The sequence below is a fragment of the Manduca sexta genome, chromosome 1 (genome assembly GCF_014839805.1).
Source record: "Manduca sexta isolate Smith_Timp_Sample1 chromosome 1, JHU_Msex_v1.0, whole genome shotgun sequence".
In the NCBI taxonomy this organism is placed as follows: Eukaryota; Metazoa; Arthropoda; class Insecta; order Lepidoptera; family Sphingidae; genus Manduca; species Manduca sexta.
Window position 1 is genome coordinate 1,956,053 of NC_051115.1, and position 26,678 is coordinate 1,982,730.

A 26,678-nucleotide genomic window follows, 5' to 3' on the forward strand; every position below is an offset into this window, starting at 1 on the left:
ATAGTTTTTTTGCATAAAGTTTGTTTTTACATTTATATAAAAGCATCGGTCGCATCGAAACATGCGACAGCTTTTCCTTTTTAACCGACTTCAAAAAGGAGGAGGTTATCAATTCGGCGTGAATGTTTTTTGTTTTTTCTTGGTGGTAAGTTCAGTCTAACATATCGATCATGAAAGTTATTTTGCTATTTATTGAGTACGCATATGAATATCGGAGAAATACAAAAGCCGAGCATCCTTTGATCCTTTTTCCTAAATTTCATTTTCATGGTTTTTTTTCATTTGGCATATATTTTGGGCATTATTTTACATATTAAAACTAAAAAGTATGTATAAAACTTTTTGTTTTTGAATATTACGCTGACGATGTAATTTTGCTTATTTTTTATATGTATTGGGATTTTTTATATATTTTTATGATTTACTCATACTTGGGGCATTGCTATATATTCATTTTATTGTAAGTGATAGTGTAAATTTCGTTGAAAGATAGATGTCATAAAAGCTGTGGTTTATGACGAAATATTAGCAACAACATTATAATTTATAATTTATAATATATGCATGAGGTTATGTATTTGGGAAATAAATATGCATATTATCATCCATGAGGTTACATCATTTTATGATTTATTGTTAGAGAAAGTGGCCCAATCAATAATGTTGAAATTAACATAAATCAAATTTATTTATGTGTGATTTGATTGTCTTGTTTTTCCACATTTTTGAGTTAGGTCACTGTGACACTGAGCTGTCGATTTATGGGCATGGTGTATATCGGCGGTTGAAACGCGAATTGATTTAAGCGACATTTTTTTTTTCGAAAAAAATGACCTTTTTCTAAAAAAAAAAAAAAAGTGTTCATATTAAATATGTATGAAATTTAGTGTCGCAAAAAAATGTCGCTTAAGTCAATTAGCCTTTCGATATTTATTTTGGGTTTTATTGAATGCAGTTAAGGTTCAAATTATCATGAATACTAATGGAGGTTTTTTTTTCATCTTTCATGGGGTTTTTTATTTATACGTAATTCTTGTGTGGAAATGGTGTTTGATATTTATATTTTTACTTAAAAATTCAATTACTTTGTGTACTGCGATTACAACCGACAACACAATTTGGATAATAGTTGTTTTTATATTTGTAATTTTGTTTCATAGAAAACAATTTGTATTTTTTATTGAGTAATATTTTATTACTTTCAAACGCGTAGATTTTTGTATTTTAAAAATTTATCAAGGAAATTTGGCAAAATAAGCCACAATCTCCAATCCGACTGATTACAGGCTATATAAAATGTATTAAAAATAGAGCAAATATATTTGGCAGAATATGCCAAAATCTCTAAGCCGACTTAAAGCTACATTAAAAAACTAGTCATATTGTTTTTTTTTATAAAACTTAAAAACTCCACTTCCGCACATGCCATCATTAAACTAACACCGGGTTTCCTCCTCCCGCGTACGCAGGTACGCGTCGGTCAATCGGTCAGCGGCGTTGCTCAGGGTCTGGTGGTGCCGTACCCTGGCCTGGCGCTGGGTGCCGGGCTCGGAGCAGGCCTCGGAGCTGGATTAGCCCAGGCGTATTACTACGGTGCGGCGGCGGCGACTGCGGCGCCGTACGGAATCGGACTAGACCAGGGCACGCTGAAGGATTTGATCAAGAAACAGATGTGAGTGTTTTTTTTTTATCAGGTTTAATTTTTTTTAGTTTTTTTCATGGCTATAGTTTGAGATAGAAGGAAGAAGGAATGGCTGGTAGTAAAAAATAAGAAAAATAGGATTTTTTATGAGATGTATTTTTTTAGGCTTTTTTTATCGGTAAAGGTGGAGATAGAATGAAGAAAGAATGGTGGTATTAAAAAAAATATGAAAAAAGTTTCTTTTTGTGAATTCGAGAGTAATATAGTTTGTAATCTTGGAACGATGCTGGTTGTTTATATTGGCTTTTTTATGATGACATTAATATTAGTTTCGTATATTATGAACGTCTTTCAAATTTAATTTTGATATATTTTCACCAAAAAACCCAATTTTACTTTTCCGATATTTTTTATCATTTTATAGCTTAGTGGCGAATATGGCGCGCGTGAGTGTATTTCTGAATGAAAGTATGTCGTTGCGACGAATTCTTTCAGAGTAGTAGTAGTGGTTTTTTATTGATATTTACTTTGTTCGAAAATAACACATATTTAATTTACATCTACGGTTCGAGTAACTTATTGTAAAATGTTATTTTGTAAGACCTTGCAAATGACCATCTATAATGTACTCTCCACAGCGAATACTACTTCAGCCCGGACAACCTGGCGCGCGACTTCTTCCTTCGCCGCAAGATGGCCGCCGACGGGACCATCCCCGTGACGCTTATAGCTTCGTTCCACCGCGTGCGGGCCCTCACCGGAGACATGCAGCTGATCATAGAAGCTATACGGGATTCTGACAAACTGCAGCTTATCGGCGGGTTCAATGTAAGTAGTTCACTAGTTTTAGGTCTCTCGATTGATAGTTTGCCAGTGGTAGTATGTAGTTTATATACGTCCAGGTAGCGACTTGAATTGATATCAAAACTATGTAAGAAATATTGTTTGTATGAAGTGTGTTGGGTTCCAATTAGATTCATCCTTTGCAATTAATAGAACAGGCCCTAGTTCTTTCTTGGCATTATAATTAGCTTATTTTATGTTGTTTTTAATTATATGGTGGTAGGTTGTATTATATATTCGCCCGGATAGCGACCGCCGTACACAAGGTGTTAAAAACCCGCCATAGTGACCCACGTGTGTCGCGTTCCGGGATCAGCCTGTGTATATCCAGTTCCAACAGGCATAATTGTATAGACTGAGGGGTAATCATCTCTCGTCAATCGACATTCTATTGGACCCCACACATTACCATCAGGTCCAGTAGGGTCAATTTGGCGTGCACATCTTAATTTTTGTATCCTTTCCCATCGTCAGGTACGAACCGCCTTCGAGCCGTTAAAATGGCCCATACTAGACATAACGTCACCAACAATCGAAAACGATAAGATTCGAGCGATCGACGCCGAGAAGCCGAAAGCCGAAGACTCAAAAGACAAGAGCCCAGAGCCGGAAGTGATCGAGGGAGAAGCTGGTGAGGGACGCGAAGGAGAGCGAGAAGATCGAGGCTCCGAGCATAGATGGGGAAGAAAGAAGATGGAGCAGCATGTGGTGGATTCAGAGACTGATAACGGTGCTAAAATTGATGAAACAGAGGTAAGTGAATTAATTTTATATTTAATACCCTAGCTTTTGTCTGTGGATTTAGAAATTTTCCCAGGATAAGCAGTAGACTAAAACAATCTGAGTAATTTTATTAAATGATCTAGATGTTTGTTTTGCTTATTCCATATTTATTTCCTTTACAAAATCATCCTTTATGCATAATTTCTATGTTTCACGTGTATCATCGAGCAGGGGGAAAAATCTATCGATTCAAAATGGATTTTTTTTATAACTAAGCTGGATTTTTTTAGGTCAAAGAATATACGTTCAAATAGGATAGGTTTTGGTCGGATCTACTTCAGTGGCGAAAGGACCATATAACCCGTTTCTGGCTTCACTTCCGTCTCGTATGAAATCTCATCATTAGAACGATTTGCAGACCTTTATTTATGCATATTAGTACCTATATTGGTGTACCTTTCGGAATATTCCACTATTCGCCACTGACCTACGTCTTATGAAACCTTCATTAACTTCTCGACTTTCCACAGATTCCACCTGAAGAAATGAAAGAGGTAAAAGAAGAAAAAACAGAGAAACAAGAGACGGATGATAAGAAATCTGATTCGAACGAAGATCCACCGCTGCAGTCGGAGAGTGTAGAAGAGAAACCCGGAGAGAAACGGTTAGATCTTATTTCTTTTCTTACTTTGTTTTCTGAATAATACTATATACAGTGATTTTAATGATTCGTTAATAAATGAAACCATATACTCGTTTTTATCAAAGTAAAAATTGTGTCAAAAATCATCCAAGAATAAGAATAAATAAGAATTATTTTTCTGGTTTATTGATTGTTTTGTTGTTAAGTGCCAGTATGATGTGTGCGTGAGTGTATTTCTGACTGAAAGTGTGATGTCGCTGCGACGAATTCTCTTAGAATAACAGTAGGGCGTATTAAATCAAATTACTTTATATTGATATTTATTTTTTTTTTTGAAACATATACTAGTATTTACATGCGAAATAATGAAAATTTCGTAATAACTTAGGTAATACTATTTTTAAACCGCCAAAGAATCAATAAAATATGCGTGTGCGCAAGCATGTTAAGTTCTAAATATCCGCCAATAGATGGCGTTTTCTTAAACGTTCATACTAATGTGTCATAATGTATGGGATTGTGAATCGCGGTAGTGATATTTTGCGTTGACTTTGCATATATACTTGACACTATAAATATGTAACATAGTATAGTTATAGACATACAATTATAGTATTGGTTGTATATGTTATAACATTTATATTGAATTAACTGTAATTAACTTTAATAATAATAAATATATTAAATAACTCATAAAATTCAGACGAAAGTAAAGTAAATATTACATACGATTAAGTAACTGTTCGTCGAAAATAACGTGAAACCTTCACCCCAATAACTTCAACAGTCTTTGTTGTGAAAAACATCGACGCGACGTTATTGGGGTCGACACTAACGCGGCACAACCGAACCGCTCGTGTGGATACGCTGTGTGGATCATACATGTCGCTACAAAATATTTTTGTGGAGTCATGTTGATACAAATGAATGACGAGACGTCTTGCTCGCCTGATGGTAAACGAGCGCCCATAAACAGTAACACTATACAGAAATTTGTATTATAAATTGCGCGGCACTCTACGCCTCTGACTGAAACATTGAAGTCTCATAATACTCAGTAATTTATTTTTATATATGTATATACATATATATGTATTTTTATATATCTATATATTTATATATGCGAGTATGTTGTTATTCCATTTGTTTATTATTACTCTTTTTATGTGTTTTACTGTCTTTCATTATACACCTACCTCCGTCCTCTACACTACTCCAAGGTTGAGAGGGAGAGAATGCCCATGGCGTTAAGTCCGCCTGTATACAATGTGTACAAAGCGTAAAATAAAATAAAATAAATAATTTAGGCTAGTGTACTTCAAACCGAAACACAGACCCCCTTATTCATAGAAATTATTTATCTAAGGATGGAGCATTGCAGTGATAACAAATCTGTCAGCTTTGTTTATCTGACAGCCAACTAGATTCAAGTTGTATCTCAATGTTAGCTAATCACAACGGCCCTATGTCTACGCACTGCGAAGGCTGCCATGCCGTCAGCACTGAGAAACAGACTTGTTATCACAGCAATGCTGTCCGTCCTTAGATAAATAACGTCTATGAATAAGAGGGAGAGCATACACACTGCTGCTTGGCTGTAGAAATAGACATTGCGATGTCCATGATCCTTGATGTCTCATCCTCTCTCAATGATCGTCTTGGGTCGAGGTTCGTGCCCCGTTAGTGGGTCGCCCTGAGCATGGTCACTTAATTTTTAAGGGTTTAGAGTGCCTAAAGCACTCACTCGAAAGTCCGGTGTGTTTTTGACTGAAGGTATATGTATAAATAAAACGAAGAAGGATTCCGGGATGAACAGAGATATATATTACTACAGTAATATGGCAAGAGCCATGGGCACAGACAGAGAGAGAGGAAAGCTAGTGACGTTTTATTTTGTCAAAACGTCATTAGTGACGTGCTCGTTTTCTATTTATATATTGCGTTTACAATAATCGTCTAATAGTGACAAAAGTCAGGTTCAAAAAATAATTGCTATCTTACTTATTACCTACCATTACCAAATACGTTCCCAGTAGACCGCTGATTTATTATTTTGTTTACAGGCGAAAGAAGCAAATGGTGGGCATTTTCCCGCTGGCCACGATGGGGGGTCCGCTGGTCGCGCCCGTGTCGAGTTTGTTGAGGGCCGTGCCCCCGCCGCCGCTGCCAAGGTGTGTACTTAAGTGTAGTCAAAAATAGTATGTGTTTGTTTTTTTGGTGTTTTTAAATATTGAAATAATTGTTAATTTGTGATGTGGCTATAATGTTAATAGTTTTTTATTCAAAATGTTTTTTTTTTTAATTTTTATGATGTTAAAGTAAAGAAAAAAAAATATTTGGAGTTATTAAAGTTAACGGTTAGTGAGTATTTTACGTATTTTTTTTGTTTTTGATAATTTTTTTTTTCTTTTTTATATCACTTTTATTTTTCATGTAATTTGTGCTAAGTTTACTTATGTTACCTTTTTCTTTTTATGATTTTTTTTTATATATTTTCGTTAACTGCACTGGAATGTTTGTATGCAGTGCAGATGTTTTTTTATACATTTAAACGCGACTTAACTTTTTTTTCATATCTTAAAACGATAACAAATACCTATTATAATTTAGACATCATTTTGAATACTAACTAGTTAAATATGGTTGTTCCAAATAATCTCATATTTATTTCCGGATGCGTGCAGGATGTTCCGCAGCACTCGCGGCGCGGGGGGCGCGGGGGGCGCGGCACCGGCGGCCGGCGTGGCTGTGAGTGCAGGTTCGAATGCTGCTGCAGCACACAACGACCATCTCAACCCAGACGTGCCTGAGTTTGTGCCGCAGAACACCAGGAAAGGTATTTACTGATGGTTTTATTGTATCGGATCCTGCAGACAACACCGGGGGAAACAGGCGAATGGAATACTGGAGTCTTCCGGTGACTGCAGGGCTCTGGAGGAAAGTTGGGAGGGGATAGCTGGGAAGGGAGTGTGGGGGAATGTTAAGGAAATCTCTCAAGAACGGGGGTTAATTTAATAATGTAATTGAACATTTTAATATATTACGAAGAAATCCCGTTGTTTTACATTGCTAAACCTAATCCGCCTTATTACAAAAAGATAGGTTAGTACTGGGTTTAAACCAAGACTAAAAAGTCTAGGTTTGTTACGGTATTAAAGTTAGTACTCGGACTAAAATTCATTCTTATTACAAATCCAAGACCAACCGAGGATTAACTAGTACCTAAGATAGTCCCTGATTTAATTAGTATCCACAGAGTATAAGCAAAAAATTACCGTACTCCATTGATTCATTCACTCCGCGTTTGACGCACCGTTCCTTTTAACACAAGCATGTATAAAACGAAGGGCAAAATGTTTAATAAAATGTAATTTAGATAATGATGATGATGCTAAATATAAACTATTTTGCTATTTAAATATATCTTAAAGCTGAATAATTTAAAATGGCTTGGTTTTGTTTTAATTCACTGTTGACTTGTTAAGCTAGCGTACAATGGAATGAAGTGTGCGGCGCGCATATTTGAACATCAAAATGTTTACATTTCGGTTTATTTATGATTTTGATTAACAACACTTCAAGTAACATAAAGAAACGTTGTTCTTTCAAAACAATTTAGGCACGGCAACAGCATCACAAGTGTAATTGTTTTTGTTGTGGAATCACGTACGTTACGTATATTTTGGTTATACCAATAAAAATGGAGCAATAAATCAAAACAAACGAGGCGAATATTGGACTTTTGAAGAAAAGGTTAGTTAAAAGCAATCATCTTGGTTATGAGCAATGTAATAAATTAAAATGTTATTCAATTAGTACAAATTTCCTTCTTAATCCAAGAAATACTACGTTAACTTATTTCCAAGTCGGTTTACATATTAGATAATAAATCAACCAAGACGAGTACCAATATGTTAAGATGGAAAGAATGAAAAAAAATAACAAATAAGTGAGTAAATTTTGCTGTTTTTGTAATGAATATTTAGTTACCATGACTTATGTAAAATGTACCTATATTTGTAAGACTAAACGACTCATTAACTAACGAAAACTACGGGGTCTATTGAACCGCAGATTTGTTCCTAAAATTTTTAAATCTTCTAAATCCATTAAATCAATCAAATTTATTTCCATTTTTTTCTATTTTAGTTTATATTTGGTTCTCTAAACACTACTTTGAAATTTGATGTTTCGAGGTTAGTACTGGAGTTAAACTAGGGGTCACGGCGGTTTAACTTTAGTACCACAGATAGTACTCGGACTAACGATAAACTCGGTTTTGTAATACCATTTTTCTTAGTCCATAGTTTAAACCTGGTACTAAACCCGGTACTATAGTCAGTCTTCGTTTTGTAATAAGGCGGAATAAGTTTCCTCACACAGAAGACACAGTCTAAACTTTAATTTAGTAATTTTGCACGGTTGTTGGCATTTGTATTTTTTTTAGTAACAATTTAGCAATATTCGTTAAAACCGGTCTTACCCCTACTCACCGATACCTTTTTTACATTAAATATCTTGCTACATATGTGTAACATCGAATATAATAGCGGTTGTATAACATGATCCTCAAACGGATGGACCGATTATGATAATGTTTTTGTTTTCAGAAGAGTCGAGCGATAAAATGGATCAAAACGACGGCACTCCCGGCTCGGGACCTCTGAGCCCAAATTCCGAACAAAACACTGACGCTTGGACTGAGGTAACAAAAATATATTTATTTTTTATACATGTTTAAATTTACAGTTCTAATGCAATGTTATACAGACAAAGGAAATATTAATTTTAACGATTAACTTCTTATACAAATACATTTATATTTTTTATATATTTCTATACTTTTCAAACCGTCTATCATAGCGTATAAAAAAGTTCAAGATTAATAAAAAAAACACATATTTATAACTGAAAAAAAAAGAAACATATTTGTGAGTCATAAAAATATACATATATACATTTTTATAAATTTGTATATTACTCTAAAAATTTCGGAGGACCTCAATTTTTTATGTTTTTTGAAATATGTATTTTGAATAGTGTTTATGAAGTTTTTTTTATATTCCAGGTGAAACGCCGCACGAAGGCGGGGTCTCGGGAGCGCGCGCCGGCGCCGGGCGCTGTAGCCGCCGCCGAGCCGCCCGACGACGAGCCGCGCGAGGAGCTGCACTTCCAACTCGACGAGGAGCTAGACCTGCCGCCGCCCCGCCACAACACTTTTACTGATGCTTGGTAAGTTCAAAAAAAATATATATTATTGCTAGTGATGTATACTGTTGTTTTTTTAGGAAAAAAAGTTGCTATGGATTTATTCTACATTGATGTATTTTTTTATAACTGAAATTTATCGTATATGATAGTTGTTGTTTTTTTAAATTTGATGATTACAAATTGCTTTAGTGTTTCTATATTTGTGACTATCCTCAATTATTTACTGGTGCCTTTTAATTTCTTTCCGTACACTCCGTAGAAAAAATAAATAATAAACCTTTTTTGACACCCTCTTTCATTTAAAATCTCGTCAAGAATTTTTTAAATTTTGTTCCAGGTCCGACGAGGAATCAGACGCGGAGTTCACCGATCGCGATGTGGGCCGTCTTCTGATCGTGACGCAGACGACTGCGCGTGCGCACAAGCACGATGGACACGACCGTCAAGGTGACTGGACCACGCGCACAAAGATCACCCAGGATTTGGAACAGGTGAGCGAGTTTTTTTTTGTAAAATAATAAGAAAATATTTTTTTTTTTACTTTTTTGAGATATACAATAGGGGACCGTCCTGTGTTTGATTTTGTACATTATTCTATATGTAATGGTTAATAATACTAAAAAGAAACCCTGCTGCGAAAACTGCATTAAAATTGGTTAAAAAGTGAGCCAGTCAAAAAGTTGGTTAAAAAGTGGGCGCGAAGTAGGATATCGCTTCATCTCTTTCTTTCGCACGCGTCGTAATGCCCGATGACGTCACACGTGGGTATTGCGCCTCTTTTCTGTTTCTTGTTACTTGCCCCTTGTACCGAAATTGAAAGACTTATAACTTGTTGATTTTTTACCGGATTTCAATAATTCTTTGTGTGTTATAATTTATATAACGTAAATATTTGATAATAATAAAGAACAAAAATGAGTCCGGTCCCCTATTATTAGTAATGTGCTAGTTTTCGAAATATTTTCTTTTTTTTTAATGATTATTGTTGTTCGCCTTGTTATATGATTTTTAGTGTGAATTTTTAAAAAAGGAAAAGAACTTATATATATTTTTTTTTCGTAAAACAGGTGATCACCGACGGCTTAAGAAGATACGAAGAGGACTTATGGAATGATACGGATTATACATCAGTAAGTTCCGTTATTAAATATTAATGGTAAATAAAAAAAAAAACATTCGGGCCATAAAAAAAGTTGCATAGTCGTATAAAACAGAATGGGACTTGGATATTTTCTTTTTTTTTTGTACTGTTATTTTTTTTTAAATCATACTGTTTTTTTTTTTTACTTTATGGTTTAAAAAAATACTGTTGTTTTTAAATTGCTTATATATTTGTATGGTGTGTGCAGAACGTGGGCGCGGCGTCGTCGTACCGCACGGTGTCGCTGATCTCGCGCGAGCAGTTCGAGCAGGCCGTGCCCACCGAGCGCCACCGCAACCCGCCCGACCCGCCGCCGCCGCCGCCGCACAGGGTAACACGCGCACACACACACACACACACACACAGAGCTGAACCCCGACTCACACTCGTACCGTCCCCCGCAGAACATGGAGCTGCCCGAGCAGGCGGGCGGGCCGGTGAAGCGGCCGCGTCGCACGGCGCGCTTCTACGCGGCCAGCAAGGACCCGCACGCCACCGACGTCATGTGAGTGCGCCCCTACTGCTGCGTGTCCGGCTCGAAGGACCATCATATACACACGCAATTTTTTGTCGTTCCTTTAAGATATAGTGATTTCAAACGCTTAGATTGATTACAGTAAGATACAATATGATTTTTATCATTGTAAAAATTTAAAAAAAATGTCGTAAATAAAAAAAATATGAGTAAAAATCATTTGCCAGAATGTATGTTAACACATAACTTTAGAACGGCTGCATTTATTTGACTGTTTTTTTTTTTTTGTTATTTGTATTTACCACGACAATGTTCGTATCAAGGAATGATTTTGAAAATTAACGGAAAAAGTTGGTTATTCTGGTGATATTGTTGTATAAAAATATTTTGCGAGAATTTACTTAGTTACAGCTGGAATCATAGAATAATTTTGGATGCGATAGATAGCGCTGATGTGGCTGGTGATCTTAACATGAAAGGTTGACCAGTTATAATTTACTCACGTGATCATCTAAGAGTGTGATCTTTGTGTATACAGAAGCAGCAGGAAGCACAAGACTAGACACAGCCTCAACCCGCCCGTGGAGCATCACATCGGGTGGATCATGGACGTGCGCGAGCACCGACCCCGCACACACAGCACCGGGTCTGTACCACACTCACTATACTGCCGTATATATAATAAACTGACGTTAAAGGACAGACAGACTAGACATTAATTATAGCTAAGCATCTAAAACAATACAATACTGCAGTCAAAAGAGCTGTGTGCACAAAGCAAATAATAATAATATCAGCCCTGTATTATATACTGTCCCACTGCACGGGCCTCCTCTACTGAGAGATTAGTCCTTAGTCCACCACGCTGTAGTGCGGGCAGACTTCACACACCCTCGAAATTCCTATAGAGAACTTCTCAGGTGTACAGGTTTCCTCACGATGTTTTTCTTCACCGTTAAAGCAAGCGTTATAAACTGAATTATTTAGATCTTTGCAATAGTGAGCTAGCTAAAATATATTATTCAAGCCCTCTTAGAATGTTCCAAAACAACGCGACTCGTAAGGCGATGTTTAATTTTGAATCATTAATAATAATTAAAAAAAAACCTATCACCATAAACGACACGGTGTCGTGGTGGTGTGTTTTTTTTCGCCACATTTTAAACACACTATATTTTTGTTTTTTATTTTTATTCGCATTGACTAATATAGGAAGCCGCTTCGTCTTAGTAGTAAATACTAGCTATAAACACATACATTAGTCTCTCAACCAATCGTGTCGCCTCGTGTTTTTTTTTTGCCACATTTTAATCACACCGTATATTTTTTTGTTTTCTGTTTGCAGTAATAAAGATTCTGTATAAATACATACATTAGTCTCCCAAATAATCGTGTCGTGACGTGTTTTTTTTTTGCCACATTTTACACACGATTACCTTGTTTTTTTTGCCACATTTTAAACACGATTATTTTGTTTTTTTTTTGCCACAGTTTAAACACGATTATTTTGTAATTTTTTTGCCACATTTTAAACACGATTATTTTTTTTTTTTTTTTTGCCACATTCTAAACACGATTATATTGTTTATTAACACATGTATTGCCCGCAGGTCGTCGCTCGGCACCTCGCCGACGCTAGGCTCGTCGTGCGGCTCCGTCCCGCAATCGCTGCCCACCTTCCACCATCCGAGCCACGGACTACTCCGAGAGAACCACTTCACGCAACAGGCGTATCATAAATACCATTCTAGGTGCCTTAAAGGTGAGTGGAGTTCTGGATATGTGTGGCTTTGGCCTATAGAGAACTTCTCAGGTATGCAGGTCTCCTCACAGTTCACCTTCACCGTTAAAGCAAGCGATAATTCACAAAGAATACACACACATTTTTTTTAGAAAAGGAAGAGGCCGTGTCCACCATTTCTAATCTTCGACTTAGACGATTCCAATCGGTAACATACATACAAATATATATATTAGACCATTGACGTATATTCTATAGACACGAACGTCCATATATTTGTTCAAAATCTGAACTAAAATGGCAACCAAAACGTCACTGTTATAACCTAGTTATTCACTTGAACAACAAATTTACTTATTTGACTAATATTTTTTATTCAAATCCAGTTTTGCACTTAGACTCGCGTTTTTATATTATGAGCGCCACTCCGTACACAACCAAAAGCATCAATATTGACATGCTAAAGTCAGTTTGAATGGATGACAGTTCAATTTAGTTGAACACAATGAATGATCGGAACGCCAAATCTAGTACGTAGTACATATATATCGATGTTGTAGCCAGTGTAACTACTGGACATAATAAGACTTAACATCTCATGTCTCAGGATGGTGAGAATGGAATACCAAACAATACTTTGTAATTCATGGTGTTGGTGTTTCTACTGTTTATGGATCGTATCGCTTACCATCAGGCGAACGGCAAGCTCGTCTCGTCATTCAAAGCAATATGTCATTATGTTAAATATTTACACTAACAATGTCCTTCAAACCGGAACACAACAGTTACTACACACTGCTTGCCAGAAATAGACATTGCGGTGGTACATACCCAGGACTCTCACATATGAGAGACCTACCACTAGTAAATTTATATTGTTCCTTATTAAAATTAAACCATTTTTCGGACTTTAACGTGGCTCTAATGGTCCCCCCCGTGACCACGAAGGCTGCAGTCTTCGAAACGTGGGGAGAAAAGTAAAATATTATATAATAATATCAGCCCTGTATTATTTACTCGCCCACTGCTGAACACGGGCCTCCTCTACTACTGACAGGGATTAGGCCTTAGTCCACCACGCTGGCCTAGTGCGGATTGGTAGACTTCACACACCTTCGAAATTCCTATAGAGAACTTCTCAGATGTGCAGGTTTCCTCACGATGTTTTCCTTCACCGTTAAAGCGAATGATAAATTCACAAAGAATGTACACATGATTTTAGAAAAGTCAGAGGTGTGTGCCCTTAGGATTTGAACCTGCAGACATTCAACTTGGCAGTCCGTTCCACACCCAACTAGGCTAACGAAAAACAAATACAAAATATTAAAACAGCGTTAAAATTCGAAAAATAGTTTAATTCTAATGTCTAACATTCGCGTAAACATAAATCATTATCGTTCCCTACGTTTCGCAGAACGCAAGAAGCTCGGTATTGGGCAGTCGCAGGAGATGAACACGCTGTTCAGATTCTGGTCGTTCTTCCTTCGGGATCACTTCAATCGGACCATGTACAATGAATTCAGGTGAGTACTTGGATATTTTAATATCATCCTGTTTGAGCAGGCAGGGAGATATCTTCAAGATATCTTTTAGTACCTGCTTGAACTTTTGTGTAGTGATTTTTCGCTTTTTATGACACGATTGAATATAAAATAAATGAAAGAGTATAAAGTAAATAAAGAAGCCAGCCTGGGCTAGCAGAAAAGAAATAAAAAACGGTTCTAAGTTTATATAGAGCGGACATTGGGTAATTGTCATACAAACATTTTGCGCTTATGTGATGGTTACTCAATCTACACTCAAAACGTCAATGTAAAATACTTCACATTCCATATTGTGATTTGCACGATTTGCGAATATTAGCATATTTTCTGTAAATATATTATTTTTGTATTAATATCTAAGGACGCTGTGACGTCACACGGACATTTCAAACGCGACTTATTACCAATTGGTAATCACTTTTGGAGCAAATGTCTGGTCGATAACTAACTATATTATAGTCTCCGCTATAGATCCTATTTCATGTCCTTTTTTTTCTTTAATTTTTCCCAAATGATTCAACTTATATTTATATAATTTTGCTCTTAATATTTTAACAATAATGTTTCACGTGGAGTCAAAGGTGGACGAGGTTCCAGTATTTAATACATAATTAATCCCGCTTCCCCCTTATTTCATGTTCCCAGGATGTTGGCGAACGAGGACGCCGCGGAAGGCTTCCGATACGGCCTAGAGTGTTTGTTCCGTTTCTACTCGTACGGGCTGGAGCGCAAGTTCAGACCTGAGTTGTACCAGCACTTCCAGCAGGAGACCATCGCTGATTACGAGAAAGGTGAGATGAGTATTAGCAGGATCTAGCTGCGAAGTTGTAGCTCTGATACGCTGGCTGAATGTGTGACTGCTTGGTGGCGGAGTTGTACTGCATGCGGTACAACGCGGTACGTTACCACCCTGATATCCTGGGTCGGGCACAGTGATGTATGGGTTTTTCTACTGTGTCAGTCCGGGGTCTGGAATTTGTGCCCGATATGGCGATAGGCTTGCCTCCTATCATGGGACGGAACACACGTGGCGAAAAGTGGGTGCCCTGGTTGCGCCTCTGCATACCTCTTCGGTGATAAATGCGTGATGTGTGTATGGAGACTTCCCGCCCTCACACCCACCACTACAACTGTAAGCCAGGATCAGCAGTGGCATTGTATGACACCGAGCGGTGAAGCTCGCCGAGTCTCACACTAATGTATTTATCCCGCAACGATCAAATAGAAAGATATGGAGTTGGAAATTAAAAGTCCACTTCTATAGTAAAGCGGGAGACAAAATAATTAACTAAGGAGGCATTATAACCTCAAGGATAGGGACGTTTACTAGAAAGGCCGGTTGTAAAACACCACGTATAAAATTTAATTAAAAGGTGGTATATAGGAGAAGTATGAAGCTCACCTCGAGTCGACGTCCGAGCCATTTTGTGCCGGCGAGCGAGACAAATGTTTTATTATCATTTTTTGTGTATGGACACGGCATAGTAAACTGCACATGATGGTAAGTGGAATGGGGTAGCCGAAGATTTCTTTTGACTGGGTGTACTTGATAAAATGATTTTGTCTGTAGATTATTAATCTAACTGTGGCTTGGTGAATATAATCGGTTGTGCTTGTTAAATGCGCTAGACTTGGTATGTTAAATGAGCCCCGCTGGGCTTGCTAAATAAGCTCCAATAGGCTTGTTAAGTATGCTTAAATATTTTGAACGATATAAACCAATGAAATGTTTTATTTAAATATCGCAGTATTTAATACGTAGAATATGAACTTGAAACTGCAAGATTTTAATCTGTTATCATATCTTCACCAGGCCAATTATACGGACTAGAGAAGTTCTGGGCGTTCCTGAAATACTACAAGCATGCCAGCGCGTTGCAGGTGGACCCAAAGCTGGAAGGGTTCCTGGACAAATTCCAGAGCATCGAGGACTTCCGTGTGCTTGAGGTGAGATAAAATAAATAATTTTCTTTTCAATGCTATCTGTTGTATTCTATTTGTGGATTAGTTTCAGTAAGAACGTCTCATTTTGTAGTTATCTGGGATGAAAATAGTAGCATAGATGTAAGAGAAGGTCAGAGAACACTCTGACTTTTTACTGGACAGTCAAAAAACTAAATATTATATTTCTGAACTTATTCATTTGTTTTCCCATCAAAATGCTTTCCACCAAATTTCAAAGCTTTATAACTTATAAATTATTGCGTGGATTTTGAAAATTCTTTTTCCGATAGATTTTGGATGAAATACATTATTTATAAATGTATTTAATTTAAATGAAACTATTTTTCGGATTCTATCGCGGTTCTAATATTTCACTTTTCTCCCGACTTTCTCGAAGACTTTGCAGCCTTCATGGTCACGGGCGGGACACTCACCCAATAAAAACTTTAATTTAAATGTCAAACATAGGAAATGTGTTTAAATAAAGTGGTGATGTACTATTTTGTCCGCAGCCGGCGCTGAACGAGTTGCTGGCGGCGGCGGGCGGGCACGCGCCGGGCCGGCCGCACGCGCGCCGCTACGAGCGGCACCGCTCCGTGTCCGAGAGCGAGCGCCGCGCACACTACAAGTAACCACACGTCTACCACACCACACCACACACCACACACCGCACACCACACACCGCACTGGCGACAGCCCCGGATCTTGAATTTTTTTAAGTCGGGGCAAAATCTGAACAATGCCGCCCCTAACCGCCTATATTTTTACTTTTGTCATCATCATCATCATCATCATTTCGCGCCCCGCGGGAAACAATTTATGTGTGCTATATACTGGATATCTCAGAAGTCAATGTTGCGTTAATGATGAGATGTGTATTCGTCTGCCAAGTTTGAATTTGTCGCCCTCTAAATTCGCCGCCCGGGGCACAGGCCCTGGCTTCCCCCCCCCCCTAGATCCGGGGCTGACTGGCGAGGGCAACACCCTTCGCTAATGAGAGAACAGTTATCGACGGTCCCTACGTATAGTATTGAATTTGCAAAATTGCATTTGCTGATTCAATACTTTGCGTACGAATTGTCGATATTTAAACGGTCCTTATTAAAATGAACTGCATTTATTTAAGACAATAAGGATCGAAGTGCTTATCGCCATGGTGATAAACACTAAACAAGCGATGTATATTCGACGGTCCCTACGTAAAGTATTGCATCTGCATAATGCAATTTTGCAGATTCGATACTTTACATAGGGACTGTCATTTTTAATAGACGATCCCAATCTCAATATTCAATCCGAGAATTAATCAATTGAAACTGATTTGTAAACTTGTCAAATACCACTTTGTTCTGATTGGTTCATTTTTAAAATAGATCAAAAATGCGATTGGGATCGATTATTGAAAACGGTGGTTAATTAATAGGTTTAATTATCACTTACAATTTATAGGTGTAAGGTGAACACTTATGAACGAAGGTTGAGTTTTGCCTGAGTTGATGCCAATAAAAGAATTACGACCATCATAATAACATTATTATAATTTTTAATTAGCCTACTGTCAATATTGTAATTATACATAAATTTGTGTAAGTTGTAAATTTTTTCAATCAATAAAATATAATTGCATATTCAACTCTTATTAACAGTATAGTTTAGTTAAAATGTTTCAAAATAATCCGCAAATAATTTAGCTCTATAACTAACACCTTACCATCCATAATTATCTTATAAATATTTAAACGACTAAATTAGAATCAATATATTTTGTGTAGTGTGCAGTGATGTTAACTAATTGTCTGTTTAGTCGCAGCGGTGGCGGCGGCGGCGGCGGCGGCGGCAGCGTGGGCGGCGGCGCGCAGGCGCACGGCGCGGCGCACGCGGCGCTCCCCGCCAGCAGCAACCGCGGCCGCGCCGGCTCCTGCGGCGCGCAGAGCGTCGTCGCCGACGCGCGCCCCCGCGGTGAGCAACACTACTGGATACCATCACCGATATTGGCACTATCTCCACTGCCACTCGCTACCACTCACTAAAAATCAATAACACACTACCACTCACTAACACTCACTACCCCTCACTTACACTCACTTACACTCACTAACAATCAATAACACTCACTAACACTCAGTACCACTCACTAACACTCACTAATATTCACTTACACTCACTAACAGTCAGTACCACTTACTAACACTCACCAACACTCATACAAACCAATAGTTTCTGAGATTAACGCATTCAAACAAACTCTTCAGTTTCATATAATAGGATTTATTAAAATCTGTACTCTACAACATTAACGTTAAAATTCCATTTCCAGTGACATCCAAGAAGACCGACCGCCCGCAGGCCGAGTCGACGCAGTAATACAGCGCAGTTAGTGTAAATAACGTTCACGTTGTGAGACCAGACGTTAAAAGTGATGTGTGCTACTTAAAATTAGTTTCGTTACGCATTTTATATAAAAGTGTTGACTCGCGCGTGTGTGGTGTGCGCGAGGGATGCGGCGCTGTGCGGTGAGTCGATCAACGTTATTATTATTATCTCATCATCACATTAAATTCTATTATTAAAGTACATACATGTATTAAAGAAAATGGCGCCTGATGTGAGGCAAAGCCAGTGTTTCAATTCACCAAGTTCTCGCGTCTTGGAAGTACAAAATACAGTAACGAAATTTGGATTAAAAGATAGAATACGTGCATGGCAGAGTGAACTTCTGCGCTTGATGGTAACTGGAGTGGGATCCAATATAATGTCGACTGTCAAGGGATAATCAACTCTCGTCAGTCGACATTCTATTTGATTCTATTCCACTTACCCTCAGGTGCAGTGAGGTCAATTTCTCGTGCACGCATAAAAAATACATAAGTTAAATAGTATGTTAAAAAATCTAGTAAATAATACCATTATAAACCTAATTGCAAACATAGTAACTTCTTTTCTAGTGTATAAACCAAGTTAAATATTTTAAATTTTCCATTGTTACAGCGTCAACGCACCGACACGACGCGACGACGCCGACACGACATTGTCGTGAGCCACCACACGACGTGTGCGCACGTCACGGGCGCGCGTAACGTGACGTCACACGCCCGCGGCTCGCGCCGGGGACTGGGTTCGACACCTTGGCATGGCATAGAGAAAACGCCATATTCAGTATAATAGTATTGGCTCGATAGTAACAATCGTAAAGTCGTATCGATACTGGTAAATTTTTAGATCGATAGAAACGATCCCAATAGCTTTTTTTGGATCCGTGGCGAAAATTTACCAATCAGAGCAATTGTATGGACACGCTCACAAATGATTTGCTTTGATTGGTCTATTTTTGGCATCGGATTGAATAAACTGGCCCTGATTGGTTCGCTGTCGATTCAAAGTTTAAAATCGTCTGAAATAAGCTCTGTATCACGGATATATCGGTTAAACTGTGTGCACACACAAGGAATCGAACCATAGTCCGCGACGCGACGCCGCGGGCACGCCGTGCGCTTTCTAAAAAATAATTATGATATTTTTTTTTTGGTCGGTTAATTTTGTTTTTAGTGTTTACAATAGGTCGGACTGCCTTCTAGGTTTAGACTTCCGATTATGAAATATAGTTTACGCGTTTCCCGTTCGAGTCTAGTACTCTTGTCGGAGTCTTGTGTCATCAAGATCAGCAAAAGCCACGTTAGAGAAATCAATTGTTGCTAGCAATGATCGTACGCAACGGCGAGGCAATTCTCGCTCACGTTGACGTGTGAAATTCAACCGTTTATTGCTTGCAATAATTGCTTTATCTAACAGCGGTTTTCAATAAACAATTTTAATCCGATTCGGTAAATGAACCGGTCAAAACTAATTTGTATTGTCAATAACTCTGTTCTGATAGGTTCATAGTGTGGTGGGAATTGTTTATTGAAAAATGTCGAGTCTTGACAAGTCTCAGACGCATTCGTCGAGTCCGCGGACTCCCGAGCCCCGGGATTCGTTAGCTATTCACAGTTCTTTTGTAAATATGACTCGATTGTTATGGTTGCTTGTTTAGTAAAAAAAATAAAAAATAAAAATAATTAAAATAATGGTCATTAATCGCAAAGTTTAGGTACGGACGGTGTTCTAAATACATTTTTACATTTATTAATTATTATTATTCATTAAAATGGTAAGTTCCTAAATGATAGTGTTTACGGTCGATATGTGCTATTTGGTATTTTTTTTTTAGGTTTTTTTTCTTTTATTCGTGTTTTTTTTTTGTTGTTTTTTTTTCGATTTCGCGCGGTCACACGCGAGCGTTGGTTGCTGTTGTTTTGATTCGTTGTTTTATTTGGCTTATTGCAGTAATATATAGCTGTTTGACTGCATATTATGCGTATTAGTGTAGCTTCTAATACCATTTAAAGTTGATCAAATTAAACCATTTCATGAGTTGACCAAAAAAAACACTATAAACTCACCTCCAAGGCTAAACTAACAAATGAATCAAAATAACGGCTTCCAACGACACCTAACTAACTAGACAGGGTCTGTGGAAGCTTTGAACAGAGGTCTGTAGACCTCACAGCAGTCTCTGAGGTCCCACTGACCCTAAAACTTGAATGGTAAAAATGTTAACGGTGGACGTGTTGTGTCAGAAGTAGATGCTTAGTATTTTGTAAAAAAGAAATCTAAGTAATTATAAAAACTATGTGATGATAATAATTTTAATAAAATCACATTTTCATTGCTTTTAATTCAGACAAATATAACAATAATAAGCAGCTCTATTAAGGCTTCATAAAAAAAATAATTTCAATATTTTATGTAGTCAATTCCAAATGTCAATATCCTTCTGTAACCACAACGCGTCCACCTGAAAAAATTATAACGGATGTAAAATCACGCGAACATGTTGAGATTATGCTGTATTTGCTGTTGGTGGGGACAAATATTAGTGACCAGCTTTTGATTGCAGTTCGCTCGGCAGTTATTAAGGGATAACAAGTCAATAGCATTCGGGAGTAATGTAGCTTACTTATTGAAAGAATTTTCAAAATTGATTCAGTAGTTTTTTTATAACAGCACGACAAAGTCACCCCGTTTCACCTGGATAAGTGGGGGTCCAATAGAATGTCGACTGACGAGAGATGATTACCCCTCAGTCGACACAATTATGCCTGTTGGAACTGTATATACACAGGCTGATCCCGGAACGCGACACTCGTGGGCCACTATGGCGGGTTTTAACGCCTTGTGTACGGTCGCTATCCAGGCGGATATAAAATACATCCTACCACCAGCAAATGAGTCATCAGCTAACTATATTGCCAAACTGTCATTATAAACATACCGCTAGATATTTTTGGCTATCAACAGCAGATATAGGTAATTTTAACGTGTGGCGCGATGCTTGGATTTTCTAATCGTGGAGAACTGTTCATTACAGGACTGGCTGAATGTAAATTGTATGTATGATATGGCAACACTGAAGTTAGGCTGTCAAAGATTTGGCGGAATATTTGAATTTGTATATTGCAGTAATTTGATAAATTTTGCTAAGTGAGCGTTAGAAATTATCAAAATTTACAACAATGATTGATGTCAAGGTGTAACCGAAATTCATTTCTACTAATTTGGTAGAAAATAAAATTTCTACCAATACATTATTGGCAAGTATGGAGAGTAATACAAATTTAATATTACAAAATAACTTGTTAGACGACTTACTCGCTTGTTGTATATAACACCGACTTGTCCGTTAAACAGTTTCTCCAAAACGATATGTAAATAACTTAGGATACTTGTAACCATGGTAAGTAAGGCGAAGGAGCGTTTTAAAAAACGCCGAAAATGTGTAGCGTTTTTATTACCGCGCAACATAGTAAATTTCATCGTTGCGTACAAATATGACAATATAGCTAACTCACGTTATAGCTGTGGATATTTTAGTTTAATACGCAGAAATATAGTTGTCTCGCTCACTCATATAATTTAGAATGAAAGAGGCGATCATTGGCTGGCCAATCAGGAAATAGACAATAATGTTTGCATTTTATTTTGTTTTTCGCTATTACGGCCCTTTCATTCTAAGAGGTTAAGATCCCTAAAGTCTATCGTTTAGTAAATCTTCACGTTGCTAATTAATTTTACGGTAATTATAGTCTATTAATGCTTTTATCGATAGTCAATCGAACGATATGTCGCGTTACTAGCTTATTTTCGATGTAGTTTGCACAATTTATCGACTATTACAAATATAGTGGTTTTCTACGTGATTGAATGAGATGTCGAACTGGTTCATAGGTACGCGTTTTTAAAAACGCCTGTAAATCAAACGATTATCGCAGCGTTTTTACTGCCGTTTTTACACATTAAAACGCCAATGCGCAAGTGTTCAAATAAAGCAATAATACTTGACGCCTTACTCAGGAAAGTAAATGAAGTTTAAAAAAATACTTAATTCATTATTCCGCCCACGTAAAAGTGCGGCCCAATTATGCTAGGCAGCGCCAAGAGAATAGAAATATCTCTATGTGGCTTGTACTGAACAACATTAACTCCAAAAAAGCGGATATGACCATCAAATGTTGTTATTTTCTTGGTCAGGTTATTCATATAATAAAGCATAAAAGTGAAATAGACGCCGTATAGCTGAAATGGAACGAATATTTCACTTAATACCACCACCTTTTCCCTTCAGTGGTAGGCAGGGATGTGAAATATTTCACCAGCTATTTAAGTTCCATGTAATTAAAGGCGATTTTATATATTTTCTGAGCATTATTATATCAAGTCACGAAAAGGCTTACCAAACGCTGTAACATTCGTGCGTGGTTTAGATTTAACTGACGAGTTAACTAACTAACGCTATAATTATAGTTAACTGATATAGTGAACTAGTTAACTAACCTCAGTTAAATTCGCCAGTTAAAGTTAATCTAACGCGCGGTCAAACACGACATGACTTGCTCAACTTTCTTCTATGTGATTCTAGGTTTATGTAATGCCGGACATTCGACCCACGTCATAGATCGTACGATAAAATCTGTCGGTTCCGACAAAATCTGTATGGTTTTGGCCTCTTATACGAGTTGTTTATGTCTAGGCGCAGGCGCTATTTATAAGCTATTAAGCGCTTTGGATGCCTAAAAAACTGACTTAGCATACGATTTTGTCGTACGATTTATCGTATTGAAAAAAGGTCGGTTGTAGTTTCGTTTGTTTTTCAAATACATGCTTAGCTTCTTGAACTGTCAATAATGTTGTCTAATCTGCATGACCCAATACAGGATGTTGCAAAAATGAGGAATCAAAATTAAACCACGCTAAATAAATACTAATTATTTTGGCAACAACCTGTATTAATTCAATTTACGAAAAGCCTTGCCATTCTAAACCGTATTTCAATCATTATAAGAGTGATAAAGCAATCGAATACAGCAGACCAAACGTAATGAAGACTTAATCAGACATGCCTTATGAAATTGTTTTAAAACCACAATGCGCTTATGATACTGCCAATACAGCGTTAAGTGTGTGTCGTGAAAAAAAAGCCCTTTCACCAACCTGTCCCTAACTTGGGCGACGATAATGAGGTATAAATAAGGTGCCGTTCAAGTGTTAAGTAACGCAATTTGGAAGGGAGGGGGGCTCTTGTAAAACGTTACGATGTTACAGGCGCGGGAGGTGGGTCGGACAAAGCGTTATGTTACATTGTTATTTTAAGCATCTCCCTCATCAACCCTTGAGGCATCTCAATGTTTGCCGGCAAACATGACAGCTACATTGACATTTACGTGTGTCACGGGAATATAACCTTATATACTACATAATAAGGTTATTTTTCCGTGACACGAGTAATGTCATGTAGCTGTCATGTTTGCCGGCAAACATTGAGATGCTTTAAGTGTTTAAACAGTAGCAAAGGTAAATAGCGACTGTTTGATACTTTGCTCAACATAATTGCAAGAATTAGAAAAAAATAATAATTTAGAGTTACGTAACTTTTGGCAGGGGGCGGGCGCGTTCGGGAAAACGTTACGGCGCGTTACAGTGGCGGAGGTGGTTCAAAAATCTTCGAAAATTGCGTTACGTAATACTTGAACGGTCCCTAAGGAGTAATATTTCCCCAAGGTGCGTTGAATGTCGCGTCCAAGTTAGGGAAACGTCGGCGAAAACGATAATCGTGAACTGCCGATAAAATCGTATTTAAAATGAGTCAAATTAAGTATAACAAAATCTTATAGTTAAATGTTGCTTTTGCGCGATGAAATTTGAGCCTTAATATAACGATATAAGTAATATTTGAACGTAAGTTGGCAGGTTTGGTTGACCATTTTGTAACATTCGACCTCAACGAAGATATAACGACGCAATATTAGGAAATGTATTATTTTTTTGTTTGTTACGCGGTTGGTTAAATTAGATTGTGTGTATATGTGCTTTAGGGGATGGTTAGCATGTAGAGCCGTTGGTCCTGCTGATTTCTCTCCGGTCGTGTCGTCTCACCGGACTATGAAAAGGAACAGAGAGTGCTTGTGTATTGCACACACTCGTGCACTATATAAAACACCTTGAGAATGGCCGCCATAGTCGAAATTCGGTTAAGAATAATCATCGGGGCATGATAGAATTACTTACGAAGTATATTCCAATGAAATCTAGACAATCTGTCAGAAGGTTCAAAAATAAACATCAAATAAAAAAATCTACTTTTCAACTAACGGTTAGTTATTTCAAACAAAATATGTACAGTGAAGTACTCATGTGGTTGACATTAAATCTGAAAGCGTAAGATATATTTATCAATATAAGATACAAACTAGTACTCAATAAATTATTTAAAGTATGTAACCGCCGCTCTCAGAAAACCATCCCAATTCTTTCGATCCGTCGCCAAAACTGGCCAATGAGAGCAAAGTTTTATGAAACAAATGACTGATTGGTTTGTCGAGTTTGGAAGATAGACTCGTTCATAAGAACTGCCGTAGAATGCCCGTATATTACTTCCTACAGCTTCAACACAGACATTTTAATCTGCATTTTATTTTAACTTGAATGGATGGAGGTGTTGTGATCTAAAATGTTAGAAAAAGTCATATAGTATAGGGTGTGTTGGGTAACTTCGCATCGGAGGACTGTTGCTTCAAAATTATGTGTACAAGGTGTAGAAACTACAATGACATACTAGTCATTTTGATTTGGATTGACTGCAAAACAGCGACATATAAAAATGCTACAATTTATTAGTCATTTCCAATTATTAATAGAAGATATAAAATTCTCCAACTTTTATATTATGGCTTCCATCGTTTATCAGTGATTTTGCCAATATCGAGTAATAGCAGATTCAAAACAAAAATAAACTATAATCATATGGCCATTTTTTGAACATAACACCTTCATACGTTCCGTTTATTTTCAATCAATTTCTGTCAACTTATGTCGTATTATTGACAGTGAACGTAGCTTCGAACCACAAATATAGCATGAAGGTATACGCGATCCGTGTTTAATTGTCGATGTTTGGTAATAATGGATCAGTTAAACTCGGATCGACGTTTGTAAGCATGAATTATTAGTTTTAGTATGTAAGTGTGAAGATATTTTTAAATTTTTATTATATTAGTTGCGTTGAAGTTTGTTTGTTTCGGAATCGCGTGTTGAATCGATTTTGTGAATTTTGTCATAAATAAATACTGCCTTATTAATGTTTGAAATAAAAACAAAATAAGTAGATTTTTATTAACGAAGAAAATATTGATTTATTAACAATAGATGTGAAATTATGCAAACTCTTTTTTATTTGAATATAATTATTTAAAATTTTCAATCAAGTCACTCTTGCCTTAATAATCGACTTGGTATTTGTAATAACATTGCTTCCAAACTACAATACTTAGACATGGCAATAACTTTTTTTTTAATAATGGATTTTGCAAAATTGTAAATACGTTGGCAGCAGTGGCTTACATTTTGTTTCGCGCGCGGTTCCAAAACATATTGCACATAACATAAAACAAATCCACGTACAATTCATTGAAACATGTTAATTGTACGCAGGCGCGGATTTGGGGAACCTTTATGTGGTCATTAATTTTTTTAAGTTCCGTTTTTCGTCAGTATGTTGTGTTTCGCCTTGTAGAGTAGCGTTAAGTGATGTAAAAAATTGTTTTCTTTTTCTACGGTTGTATGTATAAATTTAGTTTTGGATAAGTTAATTGGTTTGAAATTGTGAGTGTTTGCCAAAAATCATGTAACTGTGTTCCCTGAATGCGCGTCGGTTGGATTCGAGTTGATGAAATGTATAAATGAAAACACAAAAAATTATCATTAAGTGTAGGTTAAGTGTTTAACAGTGTCTGGACAATGGTCTAATGACCGGACGTGTTGTAAAAACGAATGCTTAGCGTAAGTGGCGGTAAGGCGGCGGGGGGTCCGGGCCCCGCGCCGGTACCTTAAGGCTGTAACTTATATATTATATACATATTATTATATTGATAAATAAATTAATTATAAAAACCAGTGCGTTTTTTATTTATGAAGGTTCAGAACCAATGTGTTGATACTATGCTAATCAATAAGTAGTTGATTTTTTTTCTATTATACTATTTAATAAATATTTTATTGCCTATACTGCTGTGCTAAGCTCAAAAGCGGTATCTCAAAAAAATCTAAATCTTGATTTTTTTGTCGTCAGATACTTAGCTTAAAGAAATACCTATCCAATGAACTTATCTAAATAAAGGTATTTTGTTTAGAACTTGTTAAAAAAATACTTTAAATAGTTTCTCTATCTCAGTTTTATATA

General features: G+C 37.0%; 1 protein-coding gene across 8 annotated transcripts in view; it reads left to right on the forward strand.

Moving 5' to 3' along the window:
• The window catches only part of LOC115454429 (la-related protein 1), a 105,102-nt gene extending 78,710 nt beyond the window's left edge, over positions 1–26,392 (forward strand). For 6 of the 8 annotated variants that reach the window (XM_037447618.1, XM_037447624.1, XM_037447646.1 and 3 more), the window contains 21 exons: positions 1,470–1,672; positions 2,281–2,470; positions 2,960–3,238; positions 3,739–3,872; positions 5,915–6,022; positions 6,536–6,687; positions 8,462–8,556; positions 8,920–9,083; positions 9,400–9,553; positions 10,130–10,192; positions 10,412–10,534; positions 10,608–10,708; positions 11,217–11,324; positions 12,289–12,440; positions 13,834–13,942; positions 14,609–14,754; positions 15,777–15,910; positions 16,420–16,535; positions 17,712–17,866; positions 18,225–18,420; positions 18,896–26,392. In XM_037447618.1, the coding sequence (XP_037303515.1) occupies positions 1,470–1,672; positions 2,281–2,470; positions 2,960–3,238; positions 3,739–3,872; positions 5,915–6,022; positions 6,536–6,687; positions 8,462–8,556; positions 8,920–9,083; positions 9,400–9,553; positions 10,130–10,192; positions 10,412–10,534; positions 10,608–10,708; positions 11,217–11,324; positions 12,289–12,440; positions 13,834–13,942; positions 14,609–14,754; positions 15,777–15,910; positions 16,420–16,535; positions 17,712–17,866; positions 18,225–18,271 (2,733 nt within the window). In that variant the 3' untranslated portion in view covers positions 18,272–18,420; positions 18,896–26,392. The remainder of the gene's footprint in view (positions 1–1,469; positions 1,673–2,280; positions 2,471–2,959; positions 3,239–3,738; positions 3,873–5,914; positions 6,023–6,535; positions 6,688–8,461; positions 8,557–8,919; positions 9,084–9,399; positions 9,554–10,129; positions 10,193–10,411; positions 10,535–10,607; positions 10,709–11,216; positions 11,325–12,288; positions 12,441–13,833; positions 13,943–14,608; positions 14,755–15,776; positions 15,911–16,419; positions 16,536–17,711; positions 17,867–18,224; positions 18,421–18,895) is intronic. The other 2 variants (XM_037447619.1, XM_037447630.1) reach the window with 2 other exon arrangements.
• The last annotated feature ends 286 nt before the right edge of the window (positions 26,393–26,678 follow it).